General features: G+C 40.0%; 1 protein-coding gene across 3 annotated transcripts; it reads left to right on the forward strand.

The window, feature by feature from the left end:
- The first annotated feature begins 5,302 nt into the window (after positions 1 to 5,302).
- Positions 5,303 to 11,181, forward strand: LOC127534019 (sterile alpha motif domain-containing protein 3-like). Of its 3 annotated transcripts, XM_051948228.1 has the most exons (5): positions 5,303 to 5,422; positions 5,601 to 6,598; positions 7,167 to 7,319; positions 8,812 to 8,904; positions 9,994 to 11,181. In XM_051948228.1, exons 2-5 carry the CDS (start codon positions 5,912 to 5,914, stop codon positions 10,312 to 10,314), a joined length of 1,254 nt encoding a protein of 417 aa, XP_051804188.1. In that variant the 5' UTR covers positions 5,303 to 5,422; positions 5,601 to 5,911; the 3' UTR covers positions 10,315 to 11,181. The 3 variants fall into 3 exon arrangements, 2 of the variants coding, with proteins under 2 accessions (XP_051804188.1, XP_051804189.1); XM_051948229.1 differs by lacking the exon at positions 7,167 to 7,319; XR_007941933.1 differs by lacking the exons at positions 5,303 to 5,422; positions 5,601 to 6,598; positions 7,167 to 7,319 and adding an exon at positions 8,082 to 8,242 and having other exon boundaries at positions 9,994 to 11,180.
- Positions 11,182 to 15,496: the final 4,315 nt, after the last annotated feature.

Below are 15,496 nucleotides of genomic sequence, written 5' to 3' on the forward strand. Positions count from 1 at the left end.
TGGGAAATTTGCCCCCTGGCAGTCATTCGTCTTTGACTTCAATATACCTGGCTCTCCTATGTAAATCTGATGATGTGAAGACATATGACTGTCACAGAATTCTTGAACCACTACTCCAAGATCTTTTTACCTTAGAGCAGCAAGGTGTCTTTGTCTCACATCTGGGTACATTTGTGAAGGGGACGCTTCAGTGTGTCGTATCAGACAACCTTGCAGCACACGGATTAGCTGGCTTCGTAGAAAGTTTCTCTGGCCAGTATTTTTGTCGATTTTGCATTGCTCAACGAGAAGAAACTCAAGTCAAAGAATTGAAATCTGGTGTATTTACACTGAGAAACAAAGAACTTCAACAGTTGCATGCCAATATTGCACAGGCAGACAGAGGTGCTTCCTTTGGGGTGAAGAAAGCTTGCATTTTCACTGAGAGACTTGCCCACTTCTGTGTCACATCAGGGTATCCCCCTGATGTAGTTCATGATCTTTTAGAGGGCATAGTCCCTGTTGAACTAGCACACTGCTTGGGGCTTCTCATTTCCAAGAAGTTGTTTACACTCTTTGAGCTTAATAATCTCATTAAAAACTTCAAATACAAGTGGGGTGACAAAAAAAAACGCCCTCACCTGCTGCCACATAATGTTAATGGCTACATAAGCAGGAGAGTTGTCGTGAGGAGAGACTGCCCTCGACAGTGCATCTGGCACAATGTTTTGCAGACCTTTTCTATAGCAGACCTTAAACTGGAAATGTTGGAGACGCAGGATCCAACGTGTCAAGCATGATGTTGTTTTGGGACAATTGAAGGCCCACGTCAGTGCAGCATGATCTGTGTACACTGTAAACTCTTTCCCTTCAATGTAATGATGCCACTTTTCAACTGCCCAGACCACAGCCAGACACTCTTTCTCTGAGGTAGAGTAATTACACTCAGCTCCTCGTAACCCCCTTGAGGCAAAAGCTATCACCTTTTCACCTTCCTCGTCCCTTTGCACCAGGACCGCTCCCAAGCCTACCTCACTAGCATCTGTGTGTACTTCAAATGGAAGTGAGTGGTTAGGCTGTATAAGAATGGGAGCCTCGCCCAGAGCTTGTTTTAGCTGCTCAAAGCTATGTTGACATTCCTCTGTCCAGGACCATTCCACCTCCTTTCTTGTCAGCCGATGCAAGGGTGAAGCGATATTAGCAAAATGTGCTATAAATTTATGATACCACCCCACCAGACCAAGAAATCGCTGCAATGTTTTGACATTGGTTGGTGTGGGGTATGCCGTCACTGCCAGTGTCTTCTCCAGATCCACCTGGACCCCTTTTCCTGACACCACATGTCCTAAGAATTTCAGTTCTTGATGAAAAAAGTGACATTTCTTAAGATTTAGTGTAAGGTGGGCCTTGTGGAGCTTTTCCATCACTGCATTTAAATCCTTTAGATGCTGATCTGGAGTAGGTGAAAACACGATCACATCGTCAATGTACACAAAGCAGATTTTCCCTCTCAGCTCACCCAAAACCTTCTCCATAAGTCTCTGAAATGAGGCGCCAGCATTTTTAAGCCAAAAGGCATTGATCTGAATTGGTAGAGCCCGATTGGTGTGATAACTGCCATCTTAGCCTTGCTCTCCTCAGCCATCGCCACTTGCCAGTACCCAGATTTTAGATCAAGGGTACTAAAGACAGCTGCTCCATGCATAGATTCCAAAAGATCGTGGATAATGGGCATGGGATACGCATCCTAAAGAGTTTTAGCATTCAGAGGCCTGAAATCTACACAAAACCGAGGTGTCTTATCAGGTTTTGGGACTAAGACCACAGGAGAGGCCCAGGGTGATTGGGAAGGCTCAATTATGCCATCCTTGAGCATTTGCTCTACCTGTTCAATGATGATCTGACGTTTGAAAGGAGATACGCGATATGCTTTACAGCGGATCGGTACCTCATCTGTGGTAAAAATCTTGTGCTCCTCCACGGTGGTTTTACCTAATTTACCAGAGCACACCTTCGGCCAAGCCTTCAAGAGTTCCCTAACCTCTGGGGGATGGTCTATAAATTCTGGGACTGTCTCAGCTCGACTGACAGCTGTCTCAGTTCTTGGAAGGGCCATAATGAGACTTACACTGGGACGAGTGTCATGGCTCTCTGTAGGCTGAGTAAGGAAGGGGTAAAAGGTATAGCCTCGAGGTCCTTTCACTCCATAGGTGTTGTCGCCCAAATTAATAATAGTTGAGGTCTTGATCAAGAAATCTAAGCCTAAAATGACGGGTAAGGCCAGGTGTTTGTCGGCAATGATGTACGTCTCTAATGACCACATCACATCATGGCAACTGTAAAGAAGTTGAACCTTTCCCATGGCCTCATGGGACGTTTTCCCATCTGCAAAGGCAAAGCTTTGATTATCACTTGGCTTGAGTTGTTCATCCTCCCGAGCCAGCTCCAGCCACTGACTGTGTCGCATGAGCGAGTATGTACAAGCAGTGTCAAAAACGGCCTTACACTGTACACCCCTCACTTCTATGGGGACATGCAGGAGAGTTGGAGGCTCTTTCTTTCCCCGCTGTACGATGGTTACAACATCAGCCTGTTTCTTTGTTGACCATTTCTCGTGGGGTTTCTTTGACATCTTCACTTTTGCCTTTTGTTGATCCACTTTGTCCCAATACTCCTTGGCAGCTGTACAGTCTTTTTCCACCAAAGTACCAATGGAGACTAGCTGCTCCACGTTGGTGACAGTGCCTCTCAGGCAACCTGCGATTCTGGGGTTACAATTATTAAGAATTTTCCTCACTAATTCTGCCTCTGTTATATCAGGCTTCCACCTTAGACAGAGAGCCCGATAATCGTAAGCAAAATCCCTTACACACTGATCAGGTAGTTGAATCATGTCTCTGAGCTTCTCCTCTACTTCTGTGAGGTAATCTGGTGGCAGGAAAGCAGCACTGAAGGCCTGTTTGAAATCAGCCCAGTTGTGAACACTACATTTAGCAACAGTCCACCAACTGTGTGCTGGGCCTTTAAGAACACTTGATAAAGCTCCAACCAGTTCAGCATCACTCAGAGGTCTAACAGCAAGAAAAGTTTCCCATTGATCAATAAAATTTAGGATATCTGCCACTTCTTTGCTGCCACTGAAAGATGGAAAATCCATATGTACAGCAGGCTTTGAATAAACTACCCTAGTAGCTTGGCTGGTTGAAGGAATAATGGGACTGGTGCTGATGGAATGAGAGGCAGTCTGAGATTGCATCTGATCAGTAGTACATGTAGGCCTGGTGCTAGGCTGTGTTACAGCAGAACAGGGAATTGAAGGTCCTGCAGCTAAACCTCCATGCAGAGAGATGGGGTTTGGAGTATCCACAGAGGCCATGCTTGGACTAACTACTGCTGGTGAGTATCCCGTGTATTTGTTTGCTTTTGAGACAGGGTCATCAGGAGCTGTTTGGCATGAGGAGGAATGCACATTACCTGGTTGGAAATGCAGTCCTGTGCTGTAAAAAGATCTTTGGATTGTATTGAGACTGGCGCACTTCAGCCTTTCAAGATCCATTTTCCACTTCTCATCCCGTCGTTGCAGACACTCCACCAGCTGCTCCTCAAAGTTCCTCAGGGTGGTCATCATGCGATGTTCAAGCGCTTCCAAGCTCCTGTCTATATAACCTCTGATGTTCTCTTCCCTGTTAATGGCACTGCTAACAGAATCTCTGAAATCAACCTCCAGGGACTTTACTTTATCAATGACTGCTCCTAAGTCTGTGCTGATGGATGTCAAAACTGGGAGATTTAAATAAGCAGAAACATCTGCCTCTATCTCCTGTTCATCCCTCTCATCTCGCTCATCCTGGTCAGACAAATACAGAGAACTTATTAAAGATGTGACTTCACCTACAGGATTCCGTCTAGTCACCCAAGCATCAGAAGCTCTCTTCAGAGACTCCTCCCTGTCCTCAAGCCCAGCATTCGGAGTAGAAACTCTGGTGTCATTGTCTAGATTCCTGTCAACATTCATAGGACTAGATGCATTATCAAGTACTATCAGGGCTTCTTCATTATCCATGTTTGTTTGTTTTTTCCTTCTTTGTTTATGTATCTATATGAATAAATATATTTATATATACCTATATGTTGATTTATTTTATTTATTTTTATTTTTTCAAAATGTCTTGTGTCAAACCCTCTCAAATTTCTGAAGGACAAGTTGTGCACAAGTTGTCAACAATATTCAGTCCCACAAAAAAATATTTTCGTTTTACTTAGAATTTGAACAGCAATTTTTACAGTTCGGGTAAACTTTTATTTAGTCTACTTCCTTTTTCTGGTCCCCGTACGGGCCACCATCTGTAACACTCAAACTTTTCCAAGCAGAGGTCACTTCACCAAGGGGTTCATCTCAGAAATAATAAAAGTTAACTGTCACTATCAGTAGTAATGCCGCTGATAAACACAATCGGAGTCTCTTTTAAAATTTCTTAAGTTTCTTTACTTCCATCTTTTACCCAAAAAAAAACACTGTTTCCCCATACAAAAAATATATATTACCACAAGATTACAAATATAAACTAAACCTTTATGCTTTCTAAATTAACTAAAAGTCCTTCCCTAACGAAATATAAAGTTTCCGGTCAATTGGTCCACTTCAGATACTCTTAAGAAAGTTTCTATCCCGAAAGGTCCTCACGCTGGCGGCTTTTCCTCCGTCCGTTCGATGCAAAAAAAACAACAACACGGTAATCCGACCCAAAAAAGAAAGTTCTGCTAACAAAAAAAGAGAAACGATCGATCGTTAAAGAAAATACTGGTATACCAGAAAAAGAAAAAAAAGAGTTTCAAAAGGGTGGATCTCACCAATATCCTGGGTGCAGAGGAGATAATCCTTAAGTGAAGGATCCCTTTGTCTCTTGGGGTGGCATCCGCGTCAAGATGTTGACGGCCGGGAGTGTACGTCTGGTCGGCTCCGGTAGGATCTGGGCTCTTTACAGGTTCAATAGTCTTTTTCCAACCTTATTAAAATGTCTTAGGCCTCCGATCATTCTTTTTTAAACTTTAACACTCCTTTCCTTTCAGCAGCCTCCTGTCGCTCCCGCTCACGCCGTGTCTCCCCCCCCCACCCCCCACCCCCGTTCCTCTACGCCACATCCTCCTTATATAACCTTTGTTTACCACATTTTTTAATTACTATTTTGGAACTATTTATTATCCCACCTACCTAAATAAATTTTTAGCACAGGGAACATCATGTACAAAGACCAGAAAACTTTCATTTTGTTTTCATCATGTTATTTATGGTTCTTTATTTCTTTTAATTTTATCACTTAGGTGACACCGTCACAGGTTGTGTTGGCTGAATTAAGCGAACTGATTGATGACTATCCTCTGGTTGACTACAAGTGTGGAACCCACCGAATGGTCACCCTTAAAAGATACATACATGTTTCTGGTAATTATTCTTTGTTTTCATTTGATGTTGACTGGCTTCATTTTCAAAGTCACTTGCAAATCAAGAAATTACCATGCTTCAGGAGATAGAAAATAGAAGCATTTTGACCACTTTTATTAATTTGTATTTTTGAATTTTACATGACATGGTTTCAAAATGTTTTTCTGCTTTTCTTCAGAATAACCTCTTCACCAGTATGGCTACACCGGCAGTGCTTTGCATCATCTTGGGAGAAAATGACTCATCCAAAATATCCCTGCCTTCAGGAGTACCAGCTTTTGTTGAGGAACTAAAAAGTGAGATAAAGAAACAATGTGAGGTGTTGGAAGACTTCAGACTACAATACAAGGACAAGGATTTTGATGAGTTCATAAACCTGAAGTCCACCTCTGAGATCCAAAGCAAAGCTATCATCAAAGTGATTTACCTCCCAAGTGTTTTGCCAACAAGTAGCCTTTGCCTGTCTTCAGAGACTACTTCTATTTCATCATGGACACGGACATCCTCTCATCTGACTCTTCGTCGTCATTCCTGAGATGTGAGCCATGGCCGGACAACTTTCCTGTGCCTGAATTCACCTACAATGTTGAGCTCCAACTCCAGCGTGGGAATGCTGACTTCCAAAATAATGGTACCCTGCTCAGTCCAAGTCCAAAACTGAAGTCAGACATTCTCGAAAGTTTGGCACCCCAGATCATCACATTTAAAGTTTATCCATCCAGTGCTGAATTTGATGATGTAGCTAAAGCACTTGTGAAGAAACACCCATGTTTAAAGGAGCAAGGTTCTGTTTCCGGGTTTTATGGGCGGAAGATAAGCTTAAAATATAAAATGGCAAACTATCGCACAATGCTGCGCAACATTGGATGCACTGAGCTGACTGTGAATTCCCTCAAGCGGAAACAAGGTGATTCACGCACATCTCCGAATCAAGTGAAAAAAGCAAGAAGAGCAGAAGTGAACTACTGTCCTGATTATCCGTCAGGACAATCCCAGGATAGCCTTGAGGAAGAGAGGCTGGCACTATTGTCTGAAGTGAAAAAGAGCAACAACCATCAGGTGGTTAAGGCAAAAATGGAAATGACATTTGCTTATCGGAGACATGAGGTGATTGAAGACAGACCTTTCATTGCTGAGTTCAAAAGGAGATGGCCAGCTCTCTTCTCTGAGCAGGAGGTCAGTAGTATTATTGCATTTTTAAGGTGAAAGGGATGACTTCACAAGAAATCTTCACTAGACATGTAAAACAAATTTGCTCAGAAAACTATGTCCTGAGACATGTATTTACTCACAACATAGAAATTTTGGTTTACTTTCAGATGAGTAAATGATGATACCAGTTTTTAATGGGGGAAACAGGACTCTGTTATCTTTTTTCTATGATAAAAATCTGTTTGATTTTAAAAGAAGCTATATGCTGCTCTAACAATACCCCCCAAGATGAAAATTGTGAAATACAAGATGATCTGTCTGTATTCATATACGGTAATAGTAATTTTCCAGAACAAAGCTGTCAAAATTCTGTAGCTGTCAAATACAGCTACAGAATCCAACATGTATAAAAACTTTGGGGGAAAATAACTATTGGATTTTCATGTTGCCAACCAATTTGCATTAATTTAGAATCACACTACCTGATTATGGGGCAAATTTTTATTCTTACGATGTCACAACATTTCATTGGTCCAGTGTTTTTTGTTTTAATTGACCTGTGTCCTGTTTTCTTACTTTTTAATGTCTGCAGGTGGAAGCAGAGTTTACTAGGATCACCACTGTGCCACTGCGATCCAAATTTATGCAGCAGCTCGATCATCACACTGCACGGCTGATAATCCTGAAGAAGAAAGGGGGAGCGGCAGGATTGAAAATAAAGAAGATCATGAAAGACTTGGACAAGGTATTTTTGAATTCATTCATATACACAAAAACCTGTCCACTGACTGCCCCAGGCCGGTCCACAATTCCTGTGCTTATTTTCTACACCTGCATGCTCTGTGAAAGTAAACAAACTGTGTGTGACTGTAAATGACAGTGTCACCTTGTGGCGAAAAGCTATAATTGCAATGTTTGCTTGCATCAATGTGAAAAAAAAGCCGTCATGAAGCGGCTTTCATATGTGTGTGTGTGTCAGGGTAGAGACTGATTTGGTAGAATTGGAGTTTCTACCAGTAGAGTTTGTGATTGTAATCTCTACCAGTAGAGATGGAACTTTAAATTTGACCCCTGCCCTGACCCCTGACCCTAACCTTAAAAGTCTAACCTAAGCCCTGATAAATCTCTACTGGTAGGATTGGAGTTTCTACCAGTAGAGATTGCGATCGCAGTCTCTACTGGTAGAAACTCCAATTCTACCAAATCGCAGTCTCTACCATGATATATATATATATATATATATATATATATATATATATATATGTGTATATATGTGTGTGTGTATATATGTGTGTGTGTGTATATGTGTGTGTGTGTGTGTGTGTGTGTGTGTGTGTGTGTGTGTGTGTGTGTGTGTGTGTGTGTGTGTGTGTGTGTAAATGCCTTAGCCACTTGTACATGTTTATAATTTTATATTTTTCTATCGCTAAATTGGTCAGTGATTGCTTAGTAATACGTCATAATGAATTTACAGCTAAAGCTTTATTTTGAAAGGACGTCCACTTGGTGTCGTAAAGCAGGAGTAATTACAGTAAAGCAGAAAGCAGCGCAAAAGGTCCGATGAGCAGAAAAAGGTGCTCCACGGAAAATAATTGAGACAAAACCGTTTTAAGGTGTTCTCAAAGCTGCTCACGGTCACTCTAGCACCTGGTTGATAAGGAGAACAAGGTTTGTATTGGAAACTGTGATTTACATGTGTTTTGATATAGTTATGAAGTGTATTAGTTGCTAATCTGCTAGCTAAAAGTAACATGGTCTATCTCCTGGTACAAGGTAAAACGGGATACAGCTAAAAGGTTTATATAAATACATAAATTCATGGTAAATAACACTAATAGAGATTGTCAAGGTATAACGGTCAAGGATTAAAAAGCAATTCATATGGTAATAAATATGGCTAAAAAGGGCTATAAATATATGGCATAAAGGGTGTAAGAGTTGCTAATTGTATTCCTATTTGTTTGCATTGTAGCTCTTATGGTGGAAATGGTCACGGCAAGGCAATAAAACACTTTTCAACCAGTGTTAAAGAGACCAACCTTTATTTGTCAACCAGGGATGCTACTAATAAATATATATATATATATATATATATATATATGAAAGCCATTTAGAATAAAACAAAAGTTTACCATATACTTTACTTGCACTTATTGTAAAACAGTGATAATCTGTAGTAATACTGCTATACGATGCAACAACAATATAATGTCATACAATCCCCTTGTTCACCGCAGACAGATGCCATTGAAACAAGAAGAGCCTGCGTGCTCAAAGCACTCATGGTCTACGTCAATGAAGACCCTGACCACCTAATTCAAGAGTACATAGTAAGTATTCTGTCCTCATTTCTTCTTTCTTCATAACAGAAAATCCCTTCAGTGAAATTTCATTAATCGCAGTTTGTCAACTACTAGTTTAAGGTTGGTACTTTAAAGTAATATTTTGGTTTTGAACAAGTTGGGTCCTATCTCCAGATAAATGGCAGAAATGACCCCTACAACAGTGTTTATGTGCAACAGAATCCCAGTGCGCCTTCACCGAGCCCCTCTCTCTGATCTGTGTCCTGCTCCGTCTGTCATTTCCTGGTTCACTAACAAAAGCATATAAATGGACGCTTACCGGAAAAAAGTGAACGGCAGGTCGTCCTCGCTCACATAATCACTCATTTTTTGCGTTGTTGTTGCAGACTATTCGTCCTGGCAAGCTCCCAGCTGTTGTTTACATCTTGCGTGCCGTGCAGACCGATACACTACCCAGCCTGCTCACAGCTGTGGCCGCAAGTCCCACACTGAGCTCTGTAGCGGAGGTAGCGCCGTTTTATGCCACGCCAAGAACTACTGCCTTATTTATCAGTGTTTTTGGGGACCCTAATGCCGAATAATGCGCCGAAAATTCTCTAAATAGAGAGTGAATGCAGACCAATATCACATTTTTCTAGTAGGCGTCTGTTTATATGCTTTTTTTTTTAGTGAACTAAAACCTGGCCCCGTCTGAGCACAGAGGCAACCACAGACAAACCAGGCACAGAGCAGGGAGAGGGGCTTGGTGTCGGCGCTCTGGGATTCTGTTGCACATAAACACTGTTGTAGTTGTCATTTCTGCCCTGTATCTGGGAATAGGACCCAACTTGTTCCAAACCGAACTATCGCTTTAAAGAAATACCCTCAGAATGATATGCTTTCGTTTTTCTCACCCTTACGCTGACTAAGACTCTGGAGAACTTGTTAAATATTCCAAATGCAGCCAGAGATCTAGGTTTATATGAATCTCTGGGGGCAGCAAAAAAAAAAAAAAACAGTGCAAGAGTGAGTAGAAAATTAAGGCTTATCATTCTGAGAGGATAGTATTTCTTTTTTTTAAAAAGGTGCTTTTCTGATGTGAATATTGTAACTGATTATTTTTTTTCTCTTTCTGAGGATGTTGAGGAAAACCAGAAGGCTATGGACGAGACAGTCCTGGGAATTTATGCCATCACTGTTGAAGGTGCAGAGCCCACAGATTGCCTGGCCGATGTTGGTATAATCATTGAAGGAGTGAATGTGCTCGATGAACTTGGCAACATCGCAAATGCTGTCATCATTTTGCTTGGCCTCATGTACTCACTTAACTTGAGCTATCCAACAAATCTCAAGTATACATTTGAAGTTCTGCAGAAGCTTGTCATGGAACTAGATGCCAACAAACTGTCAACAAAGGTGCAAGTGCTAAAGAACAAACTCTTTGAAGGAACACCATAGACAGGTGTGTTGCTTTTTGATCTGCATGTTAAACTGAGGAATGGACTCAGTGTTGCAGATTGGATGCCGAACTGTTTAATGGACTTTCACAAAAAGAGCAGAACATAACTTCACCAAAGACAAATTAGAAGTTGCAGAAGGGATCAACATTGATGAGGAATGGACAATGAGGAATGGAGAGTGATAACATAACATCAACAAAAATTCCAAGTTCTCCATCAAAAGATTTGTCAATGTTTGTGGAAAATGCCTTCTCCTCACAGACTGTTGCGGACTAGTTGTTGTTGTTTTTTTGGTTCATATTTGAATTCTAGACACCTTTTTTGTTTCATTCAGTGCTGAAGTTAGGAAGTTATTGGATGCCTAACTGTTGAACAGACTTTCACAAAAGGAGCAAAACATAACCTCAAAAAAGACAATGACAAGAGGAGAACAGTGAGAAATGGACAGCGATGGGTGAATACTGATAATGGTAGCACTGAGGAGAAACAAACCAGTTCAAGTTCTCTGTCGTAAGATTTGGCAATGTTTGTGGAAAATGCATTCTCACAGACTGTTGTGGACTATTTTTTGTTTGTTTGTTTTAGTTCAAATGTGAATGCCTTCCTACAGTGCTGAAGTGACATGAAGGAAAATATTATTTTGAGTGTTTATACTTTACACAAATGTGTTCACAATTCCAAAGGTCTCACTGTTCAGTATTGTGATCAATTCAGATTCAGATATTTTTAAGCAATTTAGATGTAATTGTTTTCATTGGGCAGTTTGTAACAACCATATTAGAAATTTTCTAAAAAAAAAAAAAGGGGGGGGGGGGCAATAACATGTTGAAAAAATGTCTGCCTTTAAATTTTGGATTTCTGTGTAATAAATGTTTTCAGAACATGGTATTGTTATTTGAGTTTTATTTAACTACATTGTGTGGAAATTTGTTGACATAACCAGGTTTAGTAAGTCCAACATAAAATAATTTCTTTACTATAATGGAACACTACAAGTATTGCTAATTCAAAGCAGTTAAGTTGGAACTAGGAGGAGTTGTTCATTTGGTTTTACTCAGTGTAGTTGAGTGTAAGTTATGTAAGTGAGTTAGGCTACTGCAATGAATGTATGTTTAATTAGTGGAGCATTACCTTTTCAATTGAGGCTAACTTGACCAGTTGACATAAAAGTGACTTAATACAGTCTTGTTGGTTTTACATGAGTTCTTCCCTCTGTAATTCGTATGAATATAACTCAGTTATGTGGAAATTGTTGACATAAGTATATTGTGTAAATTGAACAAATCATTTTTTTGAGTGCAGAAAGGTGAAACAGGGCTTCGATGACCTATGTAGTTGAATCAAGATAGAGAAAAATATGATAGCTTTGACCATTAAAATTAATATTTAAATTATTTGGAAATATAAAAAAGGGAAAAATTTACGTCGCCTGTTAACCTCTGGTGAGGTCTCAGTGAACAGAGTTCTGTGTGTCTGATGATTAGATGACCTTTGTTAAGCAGGGGACCACTGAAACCACAATCTCTGGATTTTTTTCCCCACAAGTCAGCGAGCTTCAGATATGTAACACAAAGATGAACAATACAGATTTTGCATTATATCAAACAGGTTAAAAAAATAACTGTTTTCCTTGTTTTTTTGATACATCCACCTTTGTCATAAGCTTTTAAATTCCAATTAAAGCATTTTAATTAAATTATTGACTATAAAATGAAGGGAAAGAATGAAGGAAATGCAGCCTAAATTTACAGTATATTTCAGAAATTACTGATTTAAATGCAAATACATCAGTAATTTATGAACATACACTGTTTCAAATTCATTTTGAAATCTGATTTTAATTTATTTCAATGTGCTTACCTTTTTCTCTTGTAGTGGAGATCCACTTGGAGCGGACCCCCTTTTGACCTGCTTTTGAGGGGGACTTGAGGTTTCATTGTGCTCGAGGTCTTTACCTTGACCTCTTCTTTTCAAACTTTGTTTCAGCTTTTTCTCAGAAGTGATGTCAGAGATGGATCCACTTCCTTCTTCATGGTGTTGGGACGGCTGTTGATCACTCTGTGCTCCAAGCAGACCAAATACGAAGATAGAACAAAGATAATATGATTTTAGTACAAAGATAATATGTAGATTAGGTCCTTTATTGTTTAAGAAATTATTTATTATTTGTTCTTTTAGTAATCCATTTTACTGTCTAACTGTCATACATGAATCAAAATTTTTATTCAATTTACCTAAAATATTTCACCTAAAAAAGTGGTGGGGAAATAAAAATCATAGCTTGTAAAGTTAGGTTTGAAGATGTGCTTCCTCAGCGTGTCTTGTAGTGTACTTGATCATGCCTGATGGTTCATGTGAGTTCCATTTCCTACGCCTTTGATTATATCTCTTTTGCTAACGTAGACAACCCATTGGGTGGTTATTCTGTCCAACTACTAACTACTACTACTAACTAACTATTACTACTAACTTCCTCTCTAAATGTTTCTCATGAAATGAATACCACACAAAGCATTATTGGTTATTGAATACGACAACATGGACATAGCTGGCTGGTCAACACCGCCTCTAAGTTCTACAATTTCTTTTCTGATTGTGCTGATCTAAGGTCCTCAAAGAATTACAAATATTACAACAGCACTGAAAGGACAAAAATTAATGAAAACAATTCTTCTTCTTCTTAGATATTTCCAAAGGAAAATTACTGCATACCTTCTTGGCTTGTCTTCTGAAGGTGAATGGCTTCTTGAGGGATGTCACATATTTCCCCCTCTTATTTCTCTTTCGCTCCTTCCACCTCTCCCTTTCCACTCTGAATCTCTGCAAAAATAAAAAATATTTTTTCATTGAGGCAGTTAGCATGAACATTTTTTACTTTCACACTGTGTGTAGACAAAGAATAATTAATACTTCCATAATTTAAAAACATATTTTCATACCTTCCTGCACAACAACCTCTTTGTGTCTTGAAAGTCCCTCAGCAATGCAGTGTGGCTGCTTTGGTACTGCGACACAAAGTCATCCCTCTGGTGATGCGTTTAGACCCAAATCTGATGTGTTTTAAGTCCCACTGGCTCTTCTCCACTATGCCTTGGGTCCTGTTATCTGCTGATATATTCTGAAAGGAATCACACATTCAGATATATGTTGATGACATCAGCAGCCAAACAGGATGTAACCAGAAAAAAAAATTACATTTCATGAGACTTTCCAGTTACCTGTCTTTGGATTTTTTGTAAGGCAGCATATCGCTGGGAATAATCCTTGTATGCCTTGGTGTGTCCATGTCGTCCCAGGTCGCCTTTGTAATGAAATAAAATGAACGTTTTTTTCATTAGCTCAAAAAATATATATGTATACGTATACATCAACACCTTTAAAACTGTTTAAAAATGACTGACCAAGCATTATCCCAGTCCACAGTCCAGCATATGGGAGTATGTATTTAGTGAGGTGAATCATCAGGCCTTTGCAGAAGTACAGGTTGGCCTCACCGTCCTTGTCCAGTGGTGCTTTGGATACCACTTGCCTGTACCGTTTAGCAAAGTTGTTGCTGCCTGGTATGTCCTGCAGTAAACCATGACACTGGCATTACTTGGCAGAAGGTGTCTCAACTACTATCTCATACATATTTATAAATTATTTAATTTATGGGCCATAAGAGGCTCATTATTATGAGTAAAATTACTTTTCCACAATGACCAACTGTTCTTTTCATATTTCCTTAACCAATGGCATAAACATCAATTTACTTTCATTCCTTATTTTCTGCTTTAAATTATTATTAATTTTTATACAAACATAAATATGCACTTACCTTCAAGTCATCCTTGATTACACTCGACTTGGAAGTGTCATCTCGCTGTACACACGTGGACAAAATTGTTGGTACCCCTCAGTTAAAGAAGGAAAAACCCACAATTCTCACTGAAATCACTTGAAACTCACAAAAGTAACAATAAATAAAAATTTATTGAAAATTAAATAATCAAAATCAGCCATTACTTTTGAATTGTTGATTAACATAATTATTTAAAAAAACAAACTAATGAAACAGGCCTGGACAAAAATGATGGTACCCATAACTTAATATTTTGTTGCACAACCTTTTGAGGCAATCACTGCAATTAAACGATTTCTGTATTTGTCAATGAGCGTTCTGCAGCTGTCAACAGGTATTTTGGCCCACTCCTCATGAGCAAACAGCTCCAGTTGTCTCAGGTTTGATGGGTGTCTTCTCCAAATGGCATGTTTCAGCTCCTTCCACATATGTTCAGTGGGATTCAGATCTGGGCTCATAGAAGGCCACTTTAGAATAGTCCAACGCTTTTCTCTCAGCCATTCTTGGGTGTTTTTGGCTGTGTGTTTTGGATCGTTGTCCTGTTGGAAGACCCATGACCTGCGACTGAGACCAAGCTTTCTGACACTAGGCAGCACATTTCTCTCCAGAATGCCTTGATAGTCTTCAGATTTCATCGTACCTTGCACACTTTCAAGACACCCTGTGCCAGATGCAGCAAAGCAGCCCCAAAACATTACTGAGCCTCCTCCATGTTTCACCGTAGGGACAGTGTTCTTTTCTTCGTATGCTTGGTTTTTGAGTCTATGAACATAGAGTTGATGTGCCTTACCAAAAAGCTCCAGTTTGGTCTCATCTGTCCAAAGGACATTCTCCCAGAAGCTTTGTGGCTTGTCAACATGCATTTTTGCAAATTCCAGTCTGGCTTTTTTATGAGTTTTTTTCAGCAGTGGTGTCCTCCTTGGTCGTCTCCCATGAAGTCCACTTTGGCTCAAACAACGACGAATGGTGCGATCTGACACTGATGTACCTTGGCCTTGGAGTTCACCTTTAATTTCTTTGGAGGTTGCTCTGGGCTCTTTGGATACAATTCCAACGATCCGTCTCTTCAATTTGTCATCAATTTTCCTCTTGCGGCCACGTCCAGGGAGGTTGGCTACTGTCCCGTGGGTCTTGAACTTCTGAATAATATGAGCCACTGTTGTCACAGGAACTTCAAGCTGTTTAGAGATGGTCTTATAGCCTTTACCTTTAAGATGTTTGTCTATCATTTTTTTTCGGATGTCCTGGGACAATTCTCTCCTTCGCTTTCTGTTGTCCATGTTCAGTGTGGTACACACCTTTTCACCAAACAGCAGGGTGACTACTTGTCTCCCTTTAA

Source organism: Acanthochromis polyacanthus, chromosome 5 (assembly GCF_021347895.1).
Source record: "Acanthochromis polyacanthus isolate Apoly-LR-REF ecotype Palm Island chromosome 5, KAUST_Apoly_ChrSc, whole genome shotgun sequence".
NCBI lineage: Eukaryota > Metazoa > Chordata > Actinopteri > Pomacentridae > Acanthochromis > Acanthochromis polyacanthus.

Excerpts from the sequence above, each read along its gene's own strand:
- LOC127534019 (XM_051948228.1), top strand. The coding sequence starts at position 5,912 with ATGGACACGGACATCCTCTCATCTGACTCTTCGTCGTCATTCCTGAGA. Across the intron at positions 6,599-7,166 it reads CTCTCTTCTCTGAGCAGGAG|GTGGAAGCAGAGTTTACTAG; the intron begins GTCAGTAGTATT and ends TAATGTCTGCAG. Across the intron at positions 7,320-8,811 it reads TCATGAAAGACTTGGACAAG|ACAGATGCCATTGAAACAAG; the intron begins GTATTTTTGAAT and ends TGTTCACCGCAG.